At 46.4% G+C, this 25,454-nt stretch overlaps 1 protein-coding gene across 6 annotated transcripts in view; it reads left to right on the top strand.

Moving 5' to 3' along the window:
* The first annotated feature begins 239 nt into the window (after window positions 1-239).
* Window positions 240-25,454, top strand: part of LOC129864070 (retinoic acid receptor RXR-alpha-A) — a 162,526-nt gene continuing 137,311 nt past the window's right edge. For 2 of the 6 annotated variants that reach the window (XM_055936651.1, XM_055936653.1), the window contains exons 1-2: window positions 240-427; window positions 535-619. Coding sequence is in view for 4 of the 6 variants with exons in the window: in XM_055936647.1 (XP_055792622.1) it covers window positions 12,118-12,145 (28 nt within the window). In the remaining 2 variants the exon portion in view is untranslated. Of the gene's footprint in view, window positions 428-534; window positions 620-10,008; window positions 12,146-25,454 lie in introns of those variants that run through there. The other 4 variants (XM_055936647.1, XM_055936650.1, XM_055936648.1 and 1 more) reach the window with 4 other exon arrangements.

Genomic DNA, 25,454 nt, shown 5'->3' with positions numbered 1-25,454 from the left:
GTGTGTGTGTGTGTGTGTGTGTGTGTGTGTAGTGACAGATTCTGTACATGGATGGGGAGGTCTTCAGTCATATTTAAACTGCTGTGCTCACATGGACTTCTGGCCTGGTTAAGCCATCCATCGTGGTGACGGCAGCCTAGCGGCAGGCCCCATGGAGAACGTGTGCTGTGCCCAGTGTGTACACATGAGCCCTGGCCTCCACAGGGACTGTTTATCCAACTGAAGTCCAACAGTGTCACACTCTCTCCCAGCTGCACTGAGGGGAAATAAGTCACCCAGGACAAACGCAACGACTAATAACATCCAGACATGTCTAGCTAGTCCTCTCTGATGTTCAGTATGAATACTGTTTAACTTAGATAGAAATTAACTTATGTTGCCTAATTGGTTTGAGTCTAAAGGGGGTGAGAGAAGGAGGATTATGATGGTAGGTCTTATCTGACAGCAGACCGTACTGTACTTTAATGACAGAATCCGTCATCTTTCAGCTGGAGCCTAGAACTAAAACACTTGACTATACCTTCACCCTTACAGAGACCAATAACTCACTGAGTGAATCTGTCCCTCACAAGACTGCCATCACTCCATCAGCATGCAATAACGCTGGACTCAATTCCAGGTAAGTAGACGATGCTCAGGAGAGATGAGCATTTCCCACCATGTGATGAAAACAGCACGCGACAAGTGCCGGGGAGATTTATCGTGGTGTCTGTTTAAACGTAGCCAATTTCACTTTAATGCGATATAAAAGAATGATGCATGCTTGAATTTCGCAGGTTCCCGCAGTGTGGAGGGATTCTCATCAGCCTGTGGCAGTATTCAAACCATACAGCCTAGAGTATGATTCAAACCCTTGCGTGGAATGTTAGAAGTGCCGGTGATGTAATGTTCAATATTGATAACGACCGTGAGCAAGATGGGTTCTAATCGTTTATGAAAATATTGTGCAGCCAGCATGTGTTTTTCACCTACTGTTCCCTTTCCCTCCTGCTTCTTCCCTACATCTATCGGCTCTTTCTGATAGGAAGAAATCCACAAACACCTTCGCACCTCCTATCAAATGAGCTCCTGTAAAAACGCAACACTGTCAGTGAAGTGGCTCTGTGCGCACAAGGTGTAACATCCCTGGAGTGTTTTATAAGCATCATTGCCAACTGGATTCAAAGTTTATTTTAGGCCTCTACTATGGCGTCTGTGGATCTCATGAACTGTGGATTTCTTCTTTGTCATTGAAGATAATTGGCCACACAAACTAAACTCAAGGATTAAAGAGTAGGCCTATCATAGTGTGTGGCAACAGGGCCTATGAAATCCTGGTCTGGACAAATACTGTTACTGAGTGCTATTGATGGATTTGCTTTGAAATGATAGTAAGAATCTCTGGCACTATTTTGTTTAAACTGTCCTCAAAGAAGTGGATTGTAGTTTTAGACATTATAACAACTGGTGTCTTGGTCTGTATGGTACCTCGTCCTGCTCCAGCAACATAGTCTCAGTGCCATCCCCAGACAAAAGGTTGAGGAATGTGAACCTGAAGGTTCTGCCCATGGAGACCCACCCTGGAGGCAGACCATTCAGAAAGCCTCAGACCAGAAACCAGCCTGATGGTGATCTCGTACACTTTGCACTCCTCTCTTTTCTATACTACTCTCTCTTGATCCCTCTGTCCTATATGTCCTATATGTCCTATATGTAATTAACTCAACGTTTCAGGATAATAAACCTATACCAGCGAGAACTCTCTGTAACCTTTGTAAAATACAGAATAGAAATAGGATTTCCCCCCCCTCATTTCTAATCTGAGAAATAAATTAAAATAACTGGACTAATTTGCCTTTGAAGTTCTTAATGACAATTTGCCTCTTAGGTTTTCTGGATAAAAAATATGCCCTAAACGTAATGCCTGCCTTAAAGTAGACTTTCATGGTTTAAACTTGCTCTTGTACAGATTCCTCTGATCAGCACAACACTGTGATTGGCACAGAAAGGAGCTACAGTAGAATGACTTTTATGGATGAGTTTGATCTGAATGGTCAAGAACAAGGAGGAGAGAGACTGTCTACCATAGAAAAGAGTGTAGTGATAGTGGTGTGTGTGCCTCCCTACCTAAGTGGGAAGAGAGAGAGAAGGGGGGATAGAGAGGGGGAGAGGGAGAGAGGGGGGAAGAGGGAGAGATACTGTAGATAGAGAGAGAGAGAGGAGGTGAGAAGGAGAGAGAGGGGGAGAGGGAGTCAGGGGGAGGGAGGGAGAGAGAGAGAAAGAGGAGGAGAGGGAGAGAGAGAGGCGGGAGAGAGAGAGAGAGAGAGAGAGAGAGGGAGTCATAGGGAAGGAGGAAGAGAGAGAGAGAGAGAGTCATAGGGAAGGAGGGAGAGAGCGAGAGAGCAAGAGAGAGAGAGAGAGAGAGTGAGAGAGATATGTTTAGTTATTTTCCCTTTTGTACTTTACTTATTTGCACCGCATTACAACACTGTATATAGACATAATTTGACATTTTAAATGTCTTTATTCTTTTGGAAATGTGTGTAATGTTTACTGTTAATTTGTTGTTGTTTATTTAACTGTTGTTTATTATCTATTTCACTTGCTTTGGCAATGTAAACATATGTTTCCCATGCCAATAAAGCCCTTGAATTGAAAATTGAATTGAGAGAGAGGGAGGTAGTCAGGGGGGAGGAGGGAGAGAGAGAGAGAGGGAGTCAGGGGGAAGGAGGGAGAGAGAGAGAGAGAGAGGGAGTCAGGGGGAAGGAGGGAGAGAGAGAGAGAGGGAGTCAGGGGGAAGGAGTGAGAGAGAGAGAGAGGGAGTCAGGGGGAAGGAGGGAGAGAGAGAGAGAGGGAGTCAGGGGGAAGGAGGGAGAGAGAGAGAGAGGGAGTCAGGGGGAAGGAGGGAGAGAGAGAGAGAGAGAGAGAGAGAGAGAGGGGGAGTCAGGGGGAAGGAGGGGGAGAGAGAGAGGGAGTCAGGGGGAAGGAGGGAGAGAGAGAGAGAGGGAGTCAGGGGGAAGGAGGGAGAGAGAGAGAGAGAGAGAGAGAGAGAGAGAGGGAGTCAGGGGGAAGGAGGGAGAGAGAGAGAGAGGGAGTCAGGGGGAAGGAGGGAGAGAGAGAGAGAGGGAGTCAGGGGGAAGGAGGGAGAGAGAGAGAGAGAGAGAGAGAGAGAGAGAGGGGGAGTCAGGGGGAAGGAGGGGGAGAGAGAGAGGGAGTCAGGGGGAAGGAGGGAGAGAGAGAGAGAGGGAGTCAGGGGGAAGGAGGGAAAAAGAGAGAGAGGTAGTCAGGGGGGAGGAGGGAGAGAGAGAGAGAGGGAGTCAGGGGGAAGGAGGGAGAGAGAGAGAGAGGGAGTCAGGGGGAGGGAGGGAGAGAGAGAGAGAGGGAGTCAGGGGGAAGGAGGGTGAGAGAGGGGGAGTCAGGGGGAAGGAGGGAGAGAGAGAGAGAGGGAGTCAGGGGGAAGGAGGGAGAGGGAGAGAGAGAGAGTCAGGGGGAAGGAGGGAGAAAGAGAGAGAGGTAGTCAGGGGGGAGGAGGGAGAGAGAGAGAGAGAGAGGGAGTCAGGGGGAAGGAGGGAGAGAGAGAGAGAGGGAGTCAGGGGGAAGGAGGGAGAGAGAGAGAGAGGTAGAGAGAGGTAGTCAGGGGGGAGGAGGGAGAGAGAGAGAGAGAGAGGGAGTCAGGGGGAAGGAGGGAGAGAGAGAGAGAGGGAGTCAGGGGGAAGGAGGGAGAGAGAGAGGGGGAGTCAGGGGGAAGGAGGGAGAGAGAGAGAGAGGGAGTCAGGGGGAAGGAGGGAGAGAGAGAGAGAGGGAGTCAGGGGGAAGGAGGGAGAAAGAGAGAGAGGTAGAGAGAGGTAGTCAGGGGGGAGGAGGGAGAGAGAGAGAGAGAGAGGGAGTCAGGGGGAAGGAGGGAGAGAGAGAGAGAGGGAGTCAGGGGGAAGGAGGGAGAGAGAGAGGGAGTCAGGGGGAAGGAGGGAGAGAGAGAGAGAGAGAGAGGGAGTCAGGGGGAAGGAGGAAGAGAGAGAGAGAGAGGGAGTCAGGGGGAAGGAGGGAGAGAGAGAGAGAGGGGGTCAGGGGGAAGGAGAGAGAGAGAGAGAGGGAGTCAGGGGGAAGGAGGGAGAGAGAGAGAGAGAGGGAGTCAGGGGGAAGGAGGGAGAGAGAGAGAGAGAGGGAGTCAGGGGGAAGGAGGGAGAGAGAGAGGGGGAGTCAGGGGGAAGGAGGGAGAGAGAGGGAGAGGGAGTCAGGGGGAAGGAGAGAGAGAGAGAGAGAGGGAGTCAGGGGGAAGGAGGGAGAGAGAGAGAGAGGTAGTCAGGGGGAAGGAGGGAGAGAGAGAGAGAGGGAGTCAGGGGGAAGGAGGGAGAGAGAGAGAGAGGGAGTCAGGGGGAAGGAGGGAGAGAGAGAGAGAGGGAGTCAGGGGGAAGGAGGAAGAGAGAGAGAGAGAGGGAGTCAGGGGGAAGGAGGGAGAGAGAGAGAGAGGGAGTCAAGGGGAAGGAGGGAGAGAGAGAGAGAGAGAGAGAGAGAGAGGGAGTCAGGGGGAAGGAGGGAGAGAGAGAGAGAGGGAGTCAGGGGGAAGGAGGGAGAGAGAGAGAGAGAGAGAGGGAGTCAGGGGGAAGGAGGGAGAGAGAGAGGGGGAGTCAGGGGGAAGGAGGGAGAGAGAGGGAGAGGGAGTCAGGGGGAAGGAGGGAGAGAGGGAGAGAGAGAGGGAGTCAGGGGGAAGGAGGGAGAGAGAGAGAGAGAGAGAGAGGGAGTCAGGGGGAAGGAGGAAGAGAGAGAGAGAGAGGGAGTCAGGGGGAAGGAGGGAGAGAGAGAGAGAGGGGGTCAGGGGGAAGGAGAGAGAGAGAGAGAGGGAGTCAGGGGGAAGGAGGGAGAGAGAGAGAGAGAGGGAGTCAGGGGGAAGGAGGGAGAGAGAGAGAGAGAGGGAGTCAGGGGGAAGGAGGGAGAGAGAGAGAGAGGGAGTCAGGGGGAGGGAGGGAGAGAGAGAGAGAGGGAGTCAGGGGGAAGGAGGGTGAGAGAGGGGGAGTCAGGGGGAAGGAGGGAGAGAGAGAGAGAGGGAGTCAGGGGGAAGGAGGGAGAGGGAGAGAGAGAGAGTCAGGGGGAAGGAGGGAGAAAGAGAGAGAGGTAGTCAGGGGGGAGGAGGGAGAGAGAGAGAGAGAGAGGGAGTCAGGGGGAAGGAGGGAGAGAGAGAGAGAGGGAGTCAGGGGGAAGGAGGGAGAGAGAGAGAGAGGTAGAGAGAGGTAGTCAGGGGGGAGGAGGGAGAGAGAGAGAGAGAGAGGGAGTCAGGGGGAAGGAGGGAGAGAGAGAGAGAGGGAGTCAGGGGGAAGGAGGGAGAGAGAGAGGGGGAGTCAGGGGGAAGGAGGGAGAGAGAGAGAGAGGGAGTCAGGGGGAAGGAGGGAGAGAGAGAGAGAGGGAGTCAGGGGGAAGGAGGGAGAAAGAGAGAGAGGTAGAGAGAGGTAGTCAGGGGGGAGGAGGGAGAGAGAGAGAGAGAGAGGGAGTCAGGGGGAAGGAGGGAGAGAGAGAGAGAGGGAGTCAGGGGGAAGGAGGGAGAGAGAGAGGGAGTCAGGGGGAAGGAGGGAGAGAGAGAGAGAGAGAGAGAGGGAGTCAGGGGGAAGGAGGAAGAGAGAGAGAGAGAGGGAGTCAGGGGGAAGGAGGGAGAGAGAGAGAGAGGGGGTCAGGGGGAAGGAGAGAGAGAGAGAGAGGGAGTCAGGGGGAAGGAGGGAGAGAGAGAGAGAGAGGGAGTCAGGGGGAAGGAGGGAGAGAGAGAGAGAGAGGGAGTCAGGGGGAAGGAGGGAGAGAGAGAGAGGGAGTCAGGGGGAAGGAGGGAGAGAGAGGGAGAGGGAGTCAGGGGGAAGGAGAGAGAGAGAGAGAGAGGGAGTCAGGGGGAAGGAGGGAGAGAGAGAGAGAGGTAGTCAGGGGGAAGGAGGGAGAGAGAGAGAGAGGGAGTCAGGGGGAAGGAGGGAGAGAGAGAGAGAGGGAGTCAGGGGGAAGGAGGGAGAGAGAGAGAGAGGGAGTCAGGGGGAAGGAGGAAGAGAGAGAGAGAGAGGGAGTCAGGGGGAAGGAGGGAGAGAGAGAGAGAGGGAGTCAAGGGGAAGGAGGGAGAGAGAGAGAGAGAGAGAGAGAGAGAGGGAGTCAGGGGGAAGGAGGGAGAGAGAGAGAGAGGGAGTCAGGGGGAAGGAGGGAGAGAGAGAGAGAGAGAGAGAGAGAGGGAGTCAGGGGGAAGGAGGGAGAGAGAGAGGGGGAGTCAGGGGGAAGGAGGGAGAGAGAGGGAGAGGGAGTCAGGGGGAAGGAGGGAGAGAGGGAGAGAGAGAGGGAGTCAGGGGGAAGGAGGGAGAGAGAGAGAGAGGGAGTCAGGGGGAAGGAGGGAGAGAGAGAGGTAGTCAGGGGGGAGGAGGGAGAGAGAGAGAGAGGGAGTCAGGGGGAAGGAGGGAGAGAGAGAGAGAGAGAGGGGGAGTCAGGGGGAAGGAGAGAGAGAGAGAGAGTGAGTCAGGGGGAAGGAGGGAGAGAGAGAGAGAGAGAGAGAGTCAGGGGGAAGGAGGGAGAGAGAGAGGGGGAGTCAGGGGGAAGGAGGGAGAGAGAGAGAGGTAGTCAGGGGGAAGGAGGGAGAGAGAGAGAGGGAGTCAGGGGGAAGGAGGGAGAGAGAGAGAGAGAGGGAGTGAGGGGGAAGGAGGGAGAGAGAGAGAGAGAGGGAGTCAGGGGGAAGGAGGGAGAGAGAGAGGGGGAGTCAGGGGGAAGGAGGGAGAGAGAGAGAGAGGTAGTCAGGGGGAAGGAGGGAGAGAGAGAGAGAGGGAGTCAGGGGGAAGGAGGGAGAGAGAGAGAGAGAGGGAGTCAGGGGGAAGGAGGGAGAGAGAGAGAGAGGGAGTCAGGGGGAAGGAGGGAGAGAGAGAGGGGGAGTCAGGGGGATGGAGGTAGAGAGAGAAAGAGAGACCATTGGAAGAGCCATCGCTATTAACAGTCAAGGGTGCAGGTTGGGGAGAGAAACGGCATCTGAAGTGTTCAGTACAGGGGACATCCAAAACACCCTACTGAGAATTGACATGGAAGGAGGTGAAGTGTCAGACAGCTATTAATCACGGCCAAGGAGGAGGATTAAATAGCTGGGTCTAGTGGGCAGATGAGAGAGCAATGGCGAACGAGGCGTTTAAAAGAATGTGTTGTGTCTGTCTTCGATTACAGAGCACAGGCCTTAGGCTTAACAGCCATCTGAGCTGCTGAGGACCAACAGAATATCAATCAAATCTTTACTCTTTCTCCTCCCTGCTCTGTGGTCGTCACCAACCGGGGCAATGAATCTTATACAATGGTTAAACAATACTGTGCTTTACTTGGGACCTTGTGGTCTTCAGAACAGACTGTAATGTCATCCAGCAGTCATGAGTTGTGGTGGAATCATTATCTAAAGAAGGGGTGCCAAACATACGGTCCCATCCGTCATGCCGATGCTTTGAGTAAAACAAATTTAATAATCAAAAAACTCAACATACTTTAAAATCACTAAAACCATATCAAAACTGTGTAGAAATGACAGTGGACCTTTATACAATTTCTTGACTGTGTCCAACTCACTAATAATCACCAAAATGAAAGATTGACGACAAGGACGTCAATGAGTTTGACGCCTGTGGTCTAAAGAGATACACATTTTCCTCACATAGGGAAGGGAGAGGACACTGTAAAGTTCACTGGTGTTTTTCCTGGGGCTTGGGAGTAGCCTATGCCCTCCTCTAGTCAATTTGTTTCATATTTTTAAGATTTTAGTGAACTCATCATAACAAGTATCAAAGAATGTCTATCTTTCTCTCCCTCTCTTTCTACTCCCCCCCCTCTCTCTCTCTCTCTCTCTCTCCCACTCTCGCCTTCTCCCTCTCTCTCTCTCTCTCTCTTTCTCTCTCTCTCTCCCTCTCTCGCCTTCTCCCTCTCTCTCTCTCCCTCTCTCTCTCTCTCTCCCTCTCTCTCTCTCTCTCTCTCCCTCTCCCTCTCTCTCGCTCTCGCTCGCCCTCTCCCTCTCTCTCTCTCTCTCCCTCTCTCTCTCTCTCCCTCTCCCTCTCTCTCGCTCTCGCTCGCCTTCTCCCTCTCTGGTCCAGGTTCTCTACCCCTATGTTGTGTTGACCTGTGACTCCCTAACATTCTCTCTGATTGGTGGAGCTCCTATGTGTATGGGCTTGAACAGGAAGTGCGTTGAGCGAAGAATGATTTCAGAAATGTAACGAGGTCAGAGATCTTTTCCGGAGCCTGGAGAGAATCTACTCCCAACAAGTTCACAAGTATTTGACCTCCCACAATGCCATGTTAAAAAACTATGGGGGATGGGGGACACCAAAACCACTTTCTGTGGGTTTAAATAGGTGTGGCTCACCAATCTTAACTCTAAAGCTGCTAAAAGTGTTAATCAGAACTACATCTGAAGGGAATACACAGCTATAGCTACAAAGACATGTACAGTGCCTTCAGAAAGTATTCAGACCCCTTGACTTTTTCCACATTAAGTTACGTTACAGCCTTATTCTAAAATTGGTTTTGTTTTTAAATCCTCAGCAATTTACACACAATACCCCATAATGACAAAAACAGAAATTCATTATTTACAGTGGTATTCAAACCCTTTGAAATGATACTCGAAGTTCAGCTCAGGTGTATCCTGATTCCATCGATCATCCTTGAGATGTTTCTACAACTTTATTGGAGTCCACCTGTGGTGAATTAAAATGATTGGACATGATTTGGAAAGGCACACACCTGTCTTTATAGTTGACAGTGCATGTCAGAGCAAAAAGTTCCCCAAGAACACAGTGGCCTCCATCATTCTTAAATGGAAGAAGTTTGGAACTGTCACGCCCTGACCGTAGATTGCTTTGTACGTTTCTATATATTTCTATATGTGTTTGGCCTGGTATGGTTCTCAATCAGAGGCAGCTGTCTATCGTTGTCTCTGATTGAGAGCCATACTTAGGTAGCCTGTTTTCCCACTTTTGTTTGTGGGTGGTTATTTTCTGTTTAGTGTTTTTCGTCACCTTACAGGACTGTTCGTTTGTCGTTTTTGTTGTTTTGTTGAACACTTACCACGCTGCACCTTGGTCCTCCTCTCCTTCTCCCGACGACGTTCATTACAGGAACCACCAAGACTCTTCCTAGAGCTGACCGCCCGGCCAAACTGAGCAATCAGGGGAAAAGGGCCTTGGTCAGGGAGGTGTCCAAGAACCCGATGGTCACTCTGCCAGAGCTCTAGAGTTCCTCCGTGGAGATGGGAGAATCTTCCAGAAGGACAACCATCTCTGCAGCACTCCACCAATCAGGCCTTTATGGTAGAGTGACCAGATGGAAGCCACTCTTCAGTAAAAGGCACATGACAGCCTGCTTGGAGTTTGCCTAAAGGCACCTAAAGACTCACAGACCATGAGAAACAAGATTCTCTGGTCTGATGAAACCAAGATTGAACTCTTTGGCCTGAATGCCAAGCGTCACGTATAGAGGAAACCTGGCACCATCCCTACTGTGAAGCATGGTGGTGGCAGCATCCTGCTGTGGGAATGTTTTTCAGCGGCAGGGACTGGGAGACTAGTAAGGATCGAGGGAAAGATGAACGACGCAAAGTACAGACAGATCCTTGATGAAAACCTGCTCCAGAGCGCTCAGGACCTCAGACTGGGGTGAAGGTTCACCTTCCAACAGGACAACGACCCTAAGCACACAGCCAAGACAACGCAGGAGTGGCATTGTGACAAGTCTCTGAATGTCCTTGAGTGGCCCAGCCAGAGCCCGGACATGAACCCGATCGAAAATCTCTGGAGGGACCTGAAAATAGTTGAGAAGCAATGCTCCCCATCCAACCAGACAGAGCTTGAAATGCTGCCAAAGGTGCTTCAACAAAGTACTGAGTAAGGGGACTGAATACTTATGTTAATGTGATATTTCAGTTTATTTTTATTTTTATTGTATTACATTTGCAAACATTTCTAAAAACCTGTTTTTGCTTTGTCATTATGGGGTATTGTGTGTTGATTGACGAGGGAAAAAACGATTTAATCAATTTTAGAATAAGGCTGTAACGTAACAAAATGTGGACAAAGTCAAGGGGTCTGAATACTTTCAGAATGCACTGTATATACTGTACATTACACATTGGCCATGCAAAAGAAACAAAAAACACTTCAGTCTATAGAAGAAAGTGTAACATGGTATGCATGAACTCTCCCATTACTCCCTTCTTGCCTCACACATTCAGGCACCAGACACACACACACACACACAAACACACACACACCTTGAATTGTTGCTCAGTCACACTTGCTTTTGGTTTATTGCACAACTGGCTTTGATCTTTAAAGTGCCATGCATTGCATTAATTATGTATCTCGCCTCCGTACAAATGTGGTGAACACCTTCAATACTCAATGAGATGAGGAGCCCTCTCCACACAGGCCTAGAGGATGGCTTCAGGACTTCATACAGATACAATGTTCCTTTCCTATATTGGGCAGGAGGAACTTGAAGGGGGGGAAACAGAGTGCTGCTCTGCTATAGTATTCTGCTGCCAAAACTGCCTCCAACAATTCTCTGGGTGAAATGTAATCTCAAGTGAAAATGTATTTTTCACTCTTGTGAAATGTATATAAATACATGGTTATTCCACGTGTGCAGCATATGTGGTGAGGGATAGGACGTGGTCATTCCCAAAACAGCAGAGCTGGGGAACAATGACGAACAAATTACCTACTTCTCTGTGCTCTAATGCAATGGGAGTTATGTAAATCATGCTGCTGTATAGGTAGCTCCGGGCCTGTGCAAGTGTGCCTCAACTTTTATGCATCTGCAATAAATACATAGATTTTTATATGCCATGCGGATGGCTCATGAACACTGTTGATGCCAGTGGATGTGGAAAGACAGTCAGAGTAGGTTGTGGGAAAATAACACTTACTGTAACCCCATTTCACCATTTCTTCAAGCCCTGTCATTCTATGTATTACTTCATCTTTAGTTATAGTTGCTCCCTTTGAGAGTCATTATACTTAAAATATGACAAATGTACTCATTTTCAATAGGCCTATTATGGATGTTTATGGCCGTGCCACTGCCTTGATTTGACTGGATTATAGCCTACAATAGGTGTATGCAAGGCAAATGTGTGAATCCACTTGAGGAATGCTAGCTTCACCCCATCTATTAACAAGGCAAATGTGTGAATCCACTTGATGAATGCTAGCTTCAACCCATCTATTAACAAGGCAAATGTGTGAATCCACTTGAGGAATGCTAGCTTCAACCCATCTATTAACAAGGCAAATGTGTGAATCCACTTGATGAATGCTAGCTTCAACCCATCTATTAACAAGGCAAATGTGCGAATCCACTTGAGGAATGCTAGCTTCAACCCATCTATTAACAAGGCAAATGTGTGAATCCACTTGAGGAATGCTAGCTTCAACCCATCTATTAACAAGGCAAATGTGCGAATCCACTTGAGGAATGCTAGCTTCAACCCATCTATTAACAAGGCAAATGTGTGAATCCACTTGAGGAATGCTAGCTTCAACCCATCTATTAACAAGGCAAATGTGCGAATCCACTTGAGGAATGCTAGTTTCAACCCATCTATTAAGACACTACAGAAGGAGTAAGAAAATTGCCACTTCAATTACTCTCCCCTTGACTCAATTCAAAGTTATTTGAGATGCCAAGTTGTGAGTAAATACTATCTTGGAGAGCTTGGTTTCATACCGGCTAGCAATTCTGTTTTTTATGGACCGATGCTAAACTGACAGCTATATGAGTTTAGGCCTGCTTATTTAACACGTTTCACACGTTGGCTTCCAAAACTAAAAGTCCTACAAGGGACTCCTTTTACACTCCACCTTTCTCGTGTGTCGTTGCGGTTTGCTTGCGTTGGTGCGAGTCCCCCTCACGTGGGTCCCTATTGCAGTGCGGATCCAGTAGTTGGAGTTCTAAACCTAGCCCAAGAGAGGGAGCGCAAGGAGTGAGCTAACAGAACTAGAAACTATAGGTGCATTTTTACTCTATCGAACATCGCTTTTGAAAGACTGTCACTTTTACTGCCCTGGAGCCATCTTTCCAGCCTTTTAGTATAACGCCATCGATCCCCGCCTGAAAACTCACACACGGTCGTGTCAGCTGGCATGAGCTAACCCACCAGACATGGAAACCAAACCTTTCATGTCATTGGGTAAGTTTTTCATCAATTTAAAAAATATATATATTATTGCAATATGGGTGTTTGAGATTACAATGTTACAACGTTTAGACTCACGCAATGCTGACGAGCAATGGTGTCATTTATGCACTGCATTTTGAAGCGTCAGAAATGAGTAGGCAAGCCTAATTGCGTTCATGTAAAATTATAATAATGTTTAGGTTACGTTACGCGCAATATATGGAAAGACACATAAACTTCTTGTTTGTAAATATCAAAAAATTGTCTCAGCGTAGCCTATGTTTCACTGAAAAGAGAGAGAAACTTGAGTCGCGCCAGGCTTGTTAAATATAAGCGGCTGCTACTCTGCCGTGTACCACACTCCTATCAGAGCTGATGACATTCGATTGATTAGGGTGACATCTCATTCAGGAAAATTATAGCCTACTCTCTCTTTCAGTAGATTTAACATCTGAGTATTCTGCAAACTATTGTCGATTAGCATTTTTATGGCACTTCCAGCTAATTTAATTTAATCTAAGGAGGCTATAATGCAAAATTGTATGGTAGGCTATTTGAAAATCTACATTTACCCGACAGGGAAACAAACCTGACTAAATTGCATTGCATATGCACTTGGGAAATAGTTTATTATATACGTAAAAACCTCCATAGCTTACCTTTGGTAGCGAACTGTTGTTCATGGTAGACTACCAGTATACAGTTTTTACAGTAAGTACATTAGTCTACGCGCAATGGAGTCGATACAATAGGCTACAATAGCCTGCCACTGAAAGTGTTCAAAATGGACTGCACACTCCTTGAGTAAATACCAGCCAGAGAATACAAATGTAGGCAATAGGCCGACGTTTACTAGAGGTATTTGTTTGAAGAGGCAAGCGTGCTAGACAATGTAGCCTTGCGCAATTGAATGTATGCCATGTATTCGTCGCAAACCCAATTTATTGGCCCGGTTTGTATTTTTGTTTCCACCCAATGTTTTGAAGTCGTGTATGAGTAGGGGTTCGAACGATAAGAGGGTGAGGGTCCAACTCGAGCACGAGAGACAACTCAGAAAGTTGGTGTTTAGACTCATGTTGTTGCGGAAATTAAAAGCCATTTTGCACTTATTGCTTATCAATAACAAGCCCAATTTGATTTATTTTATTCGATAAAAAGTTGACTCTTTTAAAGCAATGAAGTAATGATTATAAACATAGATGTGTGGAAATGTACACTATATTGAAATGTATACAATATGGTTTTTATTCTATTGATAATGCTGAGTGTTATCCGTCTTATGGCTACAACATGTTAAGAGCATGGGTATGAAAGGCCATTTTTGGTCATTCGTTGTTAAGTTGTTTTTCACATAACCCGTTTTCTTTTGCAGTTCAGAATTATGCTAATTGATTGTATTGCTTCAGCACTGTACCCGTTTTCATTACAGCAGTCAATTTTGATGATGAAAATGATGATGAAAATGATTTTAATTAGCATTATTTTCATGTAGTAGTACTTAGCAATATATAGTCCAGGCCTAGTATCTTTTTGTCCTAAACTATATGAGAAAACAACTTATAACTTATATTATTTCAACTTAGAATGTGGATTTATAGGTATTTTAAGTCTCTTAAACGTATTTTAAGTCCCTTAAACACACACACACACACACACACACACACACACACACACACACACACACACACACACACACACACACACACACACACACACACACACACACACACTTACGGTGTAAATCATTAATACTCAGCTACTGTATGTCTGGTGAACTGTATAGAGCACAACTTGTCCCATGTAGCAGAGACATAGCTGAGAGCTGTAGGCAGCCATGTTATTGTGTCTGCAGGTCTTTCAGGGGCGCCTCATGTTACACCTTGACACATCATCAGCTCGCCTGCCCGCCACCGCCAATATGCACAGATGAGAGGCACAGAGACTTCTGGGATATCTCTATCTAATTGCACACCTGATCACTGGCACTGTGACCACACAGGCCTTTATATGACTTATCAGACATACATCTCACATATCACCATGCCAACTTTCACATAGACATGACAGGTTGCATTTACAGGCCTACTGTAGTTTCCGTGTCTCTATATTAAAATCAATTACGGTTAGATTTTTCCCAAAATATTAACAGACCCAGCATAGCATGGAGCCTGTGTGTGTTGTAATAAAAGTGTAATATCAGTGTAATAGTTGAAGTGTTTTATTAATCAGCATCTCTCTATGCTTATTTAGTAGAGCCGAGGTTTTTATCACTCTACACTGTTTCAACATGCTGTATCAGCAGGCCATTTTTCGTCAGTTCTTGATTTGTCGGCCCTTAACTCGGGATTTAAATACAAACTTTCCCCAAACTCACTCTAACGCTCTGATTGTTAATTGTGCACTTCAAGGACACCACCAACTCTGATAAGCCCTTGAATGTATTGATTAGCTGCTCTATGTAATTATCTAGAGTTGTGCTGCATTAGGAATTCAAACATGCCACTGTTTGAAATGACAACTAGAGTATTTTACAGTCATGGATTGATTGTTGGCTGTGATGATTACATCCTGCTTTTGGCACAGTATGTTCTCTAGGCTGCTAGCTAGCCGCTGGAGCATGTTTTTTCTGTTTTTCTCCCTCCTCACTTAAAGCTGTGACGAATGGAGCGGTGACATTGAAAACAGACAATGTCTTCATTTTGTCAAAGGAATTTGAGCGTGGCTATCACAATGAGCCAAGAAACTATGTTCTGAAATGTAGAGTGTCTTTTGCCAGCTAAGGATGGATTTTGGGAGAATGGGTTGTATTTAGCTTTGTGTATTATAAAACAGAGAAAGGGATACGGCCTTAAATAGCCTGTCTGTTCTATAGAGCAGATCCTGTAATAACTGAGATGTACTATGTTATCTATGACGAGAGATAACTGAGGATAACTGACCTCATATATCCTAATGTATACTATGTAACATGAGGGTTGTGACACTGTTTCAACGGCGTGGACACAGTTGAGGTCAGGAGATTGTCTGTAGCTTCACATTATGTTGAATTGTTGATTTAATGGAACTAACTGAATGTAAATAACAAGTATTGCTTGTAGCATGACAATGATGGTGATTGTGTGATGGTGAGAAAAATATAGATGAACTCTTAGGCAGGGTTTCCAAACTGGCTGCCGTGGGGGATTTTATTTGCCCCCCCAAGTTTTTAGAGCAAAAAAATGTTTTAGTCAAATATCATATCTGCTTGGGCCTCTTGCGGTCAATTTGCAGACTACAAATTATTTGTAATTATGTTCCGGCCCCCCGACCATCCGCTCAAGAAATAATTGGTCCGAGGCTGATTCTAGCTGATGGTCCCTGCTCTTAAGGGATTGGTTAACTATTCATTTTTCTATTTGATGGAACCAGATTGGACAGAGACCTTCTGGTGGATGCCAGCGTGGCATTGGCCTTGGTGTTACACTCAACCCTGACTTTATTCACTCTAAATCTAAAGAATACTAGTAGTATGCAACAATGTCTGGTATGGGCCTTATTGATGAGCTGCTCTTCTAAGTGTGTCCCGCCACCTGTTACTGAAGTTGTTCATGTTATTCCTAGTACCTCTACAAGTCAAGGATATTCACTTTATTGTTGTTGTGTTTGTTTGAGGGGGTAGCCTATTTCAGGAACAGAAGGTAACCCCCCCACCCCTCGTCTTCCCACCCATGAAGTTCATGGTCGTTGATGAGAAAGTGAGATTCATGGTTGGGGGGGGTAGAGGCAGAAGGTGGGAGACAGGGTGGAGGGGGCAGGCTGCATTCCTCTCCTGGCAGTAATTCAGGAACAAAGGTAATACCAGGAGTGGGTGTGTGTCTGCTGGGAGGAGGGAAGCGGCTTGGCCCAAAGCGCCTTGGCCCAGTTTGGCTTTTACAACCGTCCAGTTTTGCTATCCTTTTGAGAGGGGGCTGCAGCTGTCATTTTTATTGGAGGAGGTTTATAGCGAAAGTTAATGGCTTAAAGTGACAGCTCTCGCTCTTTCTCCCTGACACTCTCTCCCCCACACCCCCCCAAGCCTCACTACTCCTTCAAATCAAAGGAAATGTGCCTCCCCTCCAGCTACCTCCCTCCCTGCTGGCATCAGAACCAAATGTACAAGAGAGAGAAAAAAATTGAAATATAATTATGAGCGCAGCTGCAAATTAATTTGTATATTTTTTTTAAACTGAAAGTTAAGTGCCTTGAAGTCTAGACTGCCACTTTTCATAGAATATCTGTGCTGCTGTACATTAAGCATTAATGTTCTGCTGGCAATTTTAAAATACCTCTCTGACTCTGGGAGAGAAAAGCTGTGCACATCAATGCTGATGATCATATGCTGTATCACACCAGTCCCAGCCTGTTTCTGCTCTCATAACAATACTGATCACAAACTGCTGCTGGTGGGGCTTTAAACAGAGATGGCAATCGCTCAAACACTCATTCATTATTTGTGTTTTGAGCCGTGTAGGTAGCAGGAGAGCTTTATTGATAAGGGCTGCACTGAACTTTGAACCTCAAACCTTGACCTCTACCTCCTGCTTGCTTTATCATTGGAGGAGTTTTGCTTCGGGCATTCAATATTTTTTACCAGCTTTTTTCATCTTTCACCATTCTAAGACCGCTTCGTTCCTGCTGCACTGCTGAACATTTGTTTTGCATTGACCGGTTTCAAAATGTGCTTTCCTCTACATTAGCTGACAATTGATTCCTACAGATTATTCCTATAGAATATTCTTATTCCTGCACTTCAGGACCTGTTCTGTTTGTTTTGCAGGCTGAGTGAGTGTGAGAAGGTGTCGGTTCAGTTCTGTGGGACTGAGAGTATTCAGGATGCGTACAGCCGCTCTTTTGAAGCAGAAACAGTCTCTGTGGGGATTTGAACAGATCACACTCATAATTTACACAGAGAGGAAGGTCGCTCTGCCCTCCTAGCCAGAGATCCTACTGCTTTACACAGACAGACAGACAGACAGACAGACAGACAGACAGACAGACAGACAGACAGAGAGAGAGAGAAAACTGTCCACTAAAGCAGGGTTTCACAAATCCGGGCCTGGGGCCCCCCTTGGGTTGTCACGTTCGTTATAATGAATGTCGGACCAAGGCGCAGCGAATGTAGAGTTTCACATAATTTATGAAAGACGTGAAACTATAGCAAAGCAAAGACAACAAACAAACCGTGACTACAAACAAACCGTGACTACAAACAAACCGTGACTACAAACAAACCGTGACTACAGAGGTGCAAACTGCACTAACGCCAAACAATATCCCAAAAAACACAGGTGGAAAAAATGCTACTTAAGTATGATCCCCAATTAGAGACAACGATAGCCAGCTGCCTCTAATTGGGAATCATACTAAAACACCAACATAGAAAAAACTAACTAGAACCCCACATAGAAAATATAAACTAGACTAACCCCCCTAGTCACGCCCTGACCTACTCTACCATAGAAAATAAAGGCTTTCTATGGTCAGGACGTGACATGGGTGTACGTTTTGTTCTTTAAAAAAAATACATGTATTTTGTTGGACATAAAAAAACGGTAAGAACACCAGGAAATAAGCTCCAATTGAGTTTAATTTTGGAAATCTGTTCCCACGCATAATAGAGAGACACGTGATCGTATACAAACATAAGCAAGGTTTGGCATGATTATGTTTTAGTCAAATATTTTATCTGTTTGGGATTCTTGTGGTCAATTTGCAGTCTGCAAATGATTTGTAATTATGTTCCAGCCCCCTGACCATCCGCTCAAAGAAAAATCTAGTTGATGATCCATGCACTTGAGTATTATTGTTAAACAGCCATCAAGGACTCAAAAGAACAGAGTCGTCGTCCCTGGCCAACTTTATTTAACTAAAAATCTATTGAAATGTGTTTCCTGAGTTGAATTATACCCTGTAAAAAAGTTTATTGCTTGTAAGTTCAGTCAAAAAATATGTGAATTAGTCATGAGAGCTGATGTGGTTATTCACAATAACATCGCTGTTGATTTCAGATTTTTTAATGCTCCTTTATGATCTGTACATTTTTTAAATAAATCATTAACCTTAATGACCTTTAAGTCCATCTAGGAACACTGATCAAAAACAAAACTAGTGATTTCTCCATAAAAAACATTTAATTTTAAGCTGTTTTAAAACAAGTATTTGTCTATGTTATTTCAGCAATGGTAATGCAGCCCTATTATAGCTTGGTTAAAATAAGAATACGTGTTTTTAAGTGTTTATCTACAGTGTATATCTGACAAATACCGGTTGAGCTATTATGAGTCAATTTAAAAATGATCACAAGCTTTGATGAAGCGTTTGAAGTCTTTGCTCTCATCAGAGAGTGAAAGTGACTTGGCCTTTGCATGGGTGCTCACACACACACACACACACACACACACACACACACACACACACACACACACACACACACACACACACACACACACACACACACACACACACACACACACACACACACACACACACACACACACACACACACAAAACCCACAGAGAAACAGACAGAAGTAGAAAGGTGAATTTATCATCACAGTTTTATAGGGTTTCCTATCAGGTGTTTCTAAGCCATAGATGTGTTGGGATCTTCCCCACCTCCAGCCTGCAGCGTGCTACTACATCTGTCCCCTTAACAGGCGCCAACCACAGAGTTCGTTGATGATCAGTGTGCTGCAGGCCAGAAGGCCACAGTAGCAGCGCAGCACGTCTGTTAGCCACTCTGCACAGGTTAGGGGAAGGTGCCATGATGTTCAGCCTCAGACAGGAAGCAGAGAGGTGGAAGGAATTGGTCCAATGTTGTGGGCGGAGGGGTGGAGCGATGGAAGGGCACAGTGCATGGGCAGACCCAAAGGTTCCTTAACCGCTGTTTTTGTCAAGCAGACACCAAACACACACACACTAGAGTTTATGTTAAAGCCCTGCACTTACATAGCACATGATTTGCTATTGATCTGGTGTTGTGTTTCTGATGTTTACTCAGCTGATAGATGACATCACAAGGAAGCAGCGCAAGACAATATTTGTTCTTGTTCTGGGTTCTGCTTTTGATTGCATGGCTGCTTACTTCAGATGTTTACAGTGCTAGCTGTCATGGACTGCATGTACAGAGTGTGTACCTACCACCGTGTCTGCAGTAGGAATATATGCTCCCGTTAAAGTCATGTTGTGTGCTTTGGCATTGAGCAAGGATCTGTGGAGCTGTCTTGAGTATTTTATACATTAATCTATAGGGATATGTCTGGATTTAATGTGGAAGGAGGGAGGGAAAAACAGAGAGGAAGGGAGAATGAGTTGAGAGGTGAAAAGAGAGAGTGGAGTGAGTGAATGAATAGTGAAGAGAGAGAAAGGGAGGGAGAGGGGAAAAAGAAGGAAAACAGTGTTTAGAAGTTAGTGGAGAGTTCATAGCGGTATATCTACTCATACTCAGGCTTACAGTGGTGTGCTTAAAACAACCAGTCAAATTAAGGGCCATGATTGTAATTAGGATCCATTACATAAACTACCCAACAGTCCTAGCAATAGAGATACGATGGAGGATGTGGAAGGTCCAATGTAGCCATTTTTATCTCAGTATCAAATAAGTTCTGCGTAACAGTTAAATACCTGTGATTGTTTTCAATCCAAATAGTCAACAATAAACAAAAATGACTTCTTAGCAAAGAGCAATTTCTCAGGCAATATATTTTGCTAGGACTGTCTGGGAGCAGTCTTAATGCAGAGGGGGAAACTAGCTGTTATTGGCAGAGAGGTTTGGAACTCTCTTTCTTATTGGTCTATTATTAGCACATTTCATCAGGCAGGTCAAAACTCCATCCCACCAAAACAGGCTGAAATTTTAGGTGGTCTTGTCAAACAGCTCATACACTAAAAGGGCATTACCAACATTTTCAAAAGGTTACAGTATTATTCCAACATCATAGTGTGTAATATACACTGCTCAAAAAAATAAAGGGAACACTTAAACAACACAATGTAACTCCAAGTCAATCACACTTCTGTGAAATCAAACTGTCCACTTAGGAAGCAACACTGATTGACAATACATTTCACATGCTGTTGCGCAAATGGAATAGACAAAAGGTGGAAATTATAGGCAATTAGCAAGACACCCCCAATAAAGGAATGGTTATGCAGGTGGTGACCACAGACCACTCCTCAGTTCCTATGCTTCCTGGCTGATGTTTTGGTCACTTTTGAATGCTGGCGGTGCTTTCACTCTAGTGGTAGCATGAGACGGAGTCTACAACCCACACAAGTGGCTCAGGTAGTGCAGTTCATCCAGGATGGCACATCAATGCGAGTGGCCTGCTGGAGTGGCCTGCTGGAGGTCATTTTGCAGGGCTCTGGCAGTGCACCTCCTTGCACAAAGGCGGAGGTAGCGGTCCTGCTGTTGGGTTGTTGCCCTCCTACGGCCTCCTCCACGTCTCCTGATGTACTGGCCTGTCTCCTGGTAGCGCCTCCATGCTCTGGACACTACGCTGACAGACACAGCAAACCTTTTGCCACAGCTCGCATTGATGTGCCATCCTGGATGAACTGCACTACCTGAGCCACTTGTGTGGGTTGTAGACTCCGTCTCATGCTACCACTAGAGTGAAAGCACCGCCAGCATTCAAAAGTGACCAAAACATCAGCCAGGAAGCATAGGAACTGAGAAGTGGTCTGTGGTCACCACCTGCAGAACTATTCCTTTATTGGGGGTGTCTTGCTAATTGCATATAATTTCCACCTTTTGTCTATTCCATTTGCACAACAGCATGTGAAATGTATTGTCAATCGGTGTTGCTTCCTAAGTGGACAGTTTGATTTCACAGAAGTGTGATTGACTTGGAGTTACATTGTATTGTTTAAGTGTTCCCTTTATTTTTTTGAGCAGTGTATATAAAACACAGTAAAATAATGTTCTTGACTGCACTGGGCCTTTAAGATGGCAAATTTAAGATAATATTATGACGCTATGTATACCCTGAAAAACAACATGCCCAGTTGGGTTCCAAAAACATAAATAATAATAGTAATTTGTTGGTGCTTATATTTGTTATATTTCACACATGTACGTATGTATTAAAGGCATGATCTAGATTCATTTAAGTCTTTGTGTTGTTGTAGCATTTTTTTCACAGATTTTCCAACTGAGAAAATGAAAAGTGTGATTTACTGTTTGTTGACACCTCAGAGTTGTCATGTTTTTCCTGCTTCCGACCAGACTACCTCAGCCCCCTCAGTTCTGACGCGTGACACCATATACACTCTCTAGGCAGGCAGAATGAGAGTCTGGAGGGCTTTGTCACCTGTGGTTAAACACTTAGCCGGGACCGTCTGCTTTCAGGCGTACTTTCCACAGAGGTGGAATGGTGTTGAGGAGGAGGTGCTCTGTCTGTCTACCTGTAAAAACAATATTTGGGCCACAGTGCAGCTACTCTAGACTGGAGCAGACAGCCTATACATACAAGTCTCACCCCTACCCTTGAGTGGATGTGGTAGGGTGATAGGTGAGCTGATGGTGCTGCTAAATCATTCCACCCCTGCCACATAGGACAAAGAGCACAGGCATGTCTTATCTTCCATTCATTATCAACCACTATCCTGAGAGTAAGAGTGAGAGAGGGAAGGAGAGAGAAAGAGCAGAGACACAACATCAGGTGACTATTGAGTTCCCTCTTTACTCCAGGGAAAAGTTGTTCTCTCATATTATGTTGGAGGCAGAATGTGAATAGGTGGCTGGGGGACAACTCACCCCTCCGTATCTTTTTTGCTGTACACGTAGACATATTGACTTTCTTTTGTCATATTACATGTAAATATCATGTTTCACACACAAAATGGCACGCTGTCTTCATTAGATCAAATGAAGCCGTGCCAGGAACAATCCTCAGAACTAAAGAGCACTTGTGTTGGAGTTTGTTATTTCATCCTCTCAAGAAAGACTTTCAAATAAAAGAGTTGAGCAGGCAGGCGGGCGGGCGGGCGGGCAGGCAGGCAGGCAGGCAGGCAGGCGCTGGCCATGTCTTTGTTATCTGTGTGTCCAGCATACCACAGTGCTTACTTTCCAGTGCCTGCAGAAATGACAAGTTCAAGTGTCGCTTTTAGGATGCTTTCTTCTGTTTCAGCCTGGAATGAGTAACAAGAGACCAGTTCAGATTATATAGGCCAGATCAGAGCCAGACTAGAGCACGCTGGAGGAGGGTGTGTGTCCTACGTAGTGCGAGGCCTGGTTGGGAGTGAGCAGCAAAGGGCAGGGAGGCTCAGACTGCCAGTGTGTGAAAGTCAGGGGTTGTGACAAGGTCATGCTCTGTGGGAGGCTTGCGGCCTCTGGAGAAACACCAACGCTTCTGCTGCTTCTGTCTCGACGTGGAGGTGAAGAGAGAGAGAGGGAGGAAAACAATGAAAACAGGTAGAATAATATCAGCCACGGACACAAGGGAGAGGCAGGGAGGTTTCCATTTATGTTTTGCTGTACACCTGGTATCATCAACTAGATTCTGTCGCGGGCCAATTATTTATTGAACGGATGGTCGGGGGGCTGGAACATAATTACAAATCATTTGTAGACTGCAAATTGACCGCAAGATGCCCAAAAATATATAATGTTTGACTAAAACCAAATTTGTTGTTAATTGATTCGGTTAGAGATAAAGGGATGCTATTAATCGCTCTCTTTCTCTTTCTCTCTGTTTCTCTCTCTTTGTGAAATGAGAGAGAGTGCATTGGGTGTTTATTACAGGATTCAGGAGGATGCTACTCTGCCCTCATGGCTATTAAACCCCTCACTGAAAAGGTGGCATCAGGGGGAACTGTTCTAAAAAGGTGGGGTGGGGTTGGGGGCGCAGAGGAGAAAAGGCCTGGGGGTTGGAGAGAGAGGAAGTCCTGGAAACGGTGAGCGGAGCAGAGGAAGGGGAAAACATCTGGAGAAATTCCCTGGAATTTAACGGTCCACTCCTTTGATTTAGTTTTTTTTTATCAGTCCTGTTTTCATCTTCAAAGTTCTAGCCCGGTGTTGCAGGCACGTAAATGAAGGTTCTAGCCCGGTGTTGCAGGCACGTAAATGAAGGTTCTAGCCCGGTGTTGCAGGCACATAAATGAAGGTTCTAGGCCGGTGTTGCAGGCACATAAATGAAGGTTCTAGCCCGGTGTTGCAAGCACATAAATGAAGGTTCTAGCCCGGTGTTGCAGGCACATAAATGAAGGTTCTAGCCCGGTGTTGCAGGCACATAAATGAAGGTTCTAGCCCGGTGTTGCAGGCACATAAATGAAGGTTCTAGCCCGGTGTTGCAGGCACGTAAATGAAGGTTCTAGCCCGGTGTTGCAGGCACATAAATGAAGGTTCTAGCCCGGTGTTGCAGGCACGTAAATGAAGGTTCTAGCCCGGTGTTGCAGGCACGTAAATGAAGGTTGTAGCCTGGTGTTGCAGGCACGTAAATGAAGGTTGTAGCCTGGTGTTGCAGGCACATAAATGAAGGTTCTAGCCCGGTGTTGCAGGCACGTAAATGAAGGTTCTAGCCCGGTGTTGCAGGCACATAAATGAAGGTTCTAGCCCGGTGTTGCAGGCACGTAAATTAAGGTTCTAGCCCGGTGTTGCAGGCACATAAATGAAGGTTCTAGCCCGGTGTTGCAGGCACATAAATTAAGGTTCTAGCCCGGTGTTACAGGCACATAAATGAAGGTTCTAGCCCGGTGTTGCAGGCACGTAAATGAAGGTTCTAGCCCGGTGTTGCAGGCACATAAATGAAGGTTCTAGCCCGGTGTTGCAGGCACGTAAATTAAGGTTCTAGCCCGGTGTTGCAGGCACATAAATGAAGGTTCTAGCCCGGTGTTGCAGGCACGTAAATGAAGGTTCTAGCCCGGTGTTGCAGGCACGTAAATGAAGGTTCTAGCCCGGTGTTGCAGGCACATAAATGAAGGTTGTAGCCTGGTGTTGCAGGCACGTAAATGAAGGTTGTAGCCTGGTGTTGCAGGCACATAAATGAAGGTTCTAGCCTGGTGTTGCAGGCACGTAAATGAAGGTTGTAGCCTGGTGTTGCAGGCACGTAAATGAAGGTTCTAGCCCGGTGTTGCAGGCACGTAAATGAAGGTTCTAGCCCGGTGTTGCAGGCACGTAAATGAAGGGGAGTCTCCCGTGCAGGTTGAGTCATTCCAGACTTTATAGTGGGCCAAATTGGGCCCATGTGACTAGCTCCCCTTTGTGCAGGCCGGGCTAATTAAATGGCACAGAAGTGAGAGGGCGTCCGGATGGCTGTGGAGCCAGACCAGACCCGGCCCAGGACCAAACACAACTCCTCATAAAAGCCTACCTCCTTACCAGTTCCCGCCGTGAACACTTTTAATTAAAGCACACAGAAACATTTTCAGTTATGTTTTCTCACCAGAACCAAAGCAAGGAAGAGAGATGTGAATCAAGTTTTGTTGATTATCAAAGGCACGATCGCCACGATTGAAAAAAACACAATGCCCGACCGTTGTATTGACCGTGACTCAAAAGCAACACCATTAAATCCTGGTTTATTTTCATTGAAGAGGACGTACAGGGAGAAGTGTACTATCCCTCCTTTGAGGAATGAAGTCTCCAGAGAACACAACAAAGACCTTGTATCGAATTAACAACTTAAGTCAGCAGCGTGCTGCAGCAGCTTTCATGATTCTTCAGTACGCCACAGCACAGCGGCCCATTAGCATGGAATATTAGCAATGCACAGGAAGGCTATTGTCTGTCTCTCTGGTGATCATACGAGTCATTTTCTCCTCTCATCAGTGCCAAGCCTCTGTTCATTAGTCATTAAGATTCAGGAGAAGCTTAGAGGAGTGCCTCCTGTTTTACCTGCTGCCTGCCGGTGTAGGCTACACACAGATGTGTGTGCTGGGAGCTCTGCCTGACAGGCAGGTAGATAGAAAGCTAGCGCTGAGGTACAGAGGTACATGCTAATTCAACAGCGGGGCTGATCAAAAGAGATGCATCATGGTCTCCCTCTGAAGGGCTCAGCGAAGCCTTAGCCACCTGGGAAACACACAGGCAGGAGGAAGGAGCAAGTCTCTGATCAGAGGAGAGAGAGGGAGAGGGAGTGAGAGAGAAAGAGAGAGAGGACAGAGAGAGGGAAGAAAGGAGAGGAAGATGAAGAAGGAAGGGAGAAAGAGGGAGAGATGGATGGAGATGGAGAACATGAGAGAGAGATTCAAATGATGTTGCTTGTATATGAGGGGAGACTAAACCAAAGCTAGGATAGGCTGTGTTGTGAAGGTATAGTACCACTCATCTCATTTCATGTCTTACAAGGTCTGAGAGTGGTGT

This window comes from Salvelinus fontinalis, chromosome 10 (assembly GCF_029448725.1).
Source record: "Salvelinus fontinalis isolate EN_2023a chromosome 10, ASM2944872v1, whole genome shotgun sequence".
Classification (NCBI taxonomy): Eukaryota; Metazoa; Chordata; class Actinopteri; order Salmoniformes; family Salmonidae; genus Salvelinus; species Salvelinus fontinalis.
Note: the sequence above shows the minus strand (reverse complement) of the source record. Positions and strands in the feature narration are given on the sequence as shown.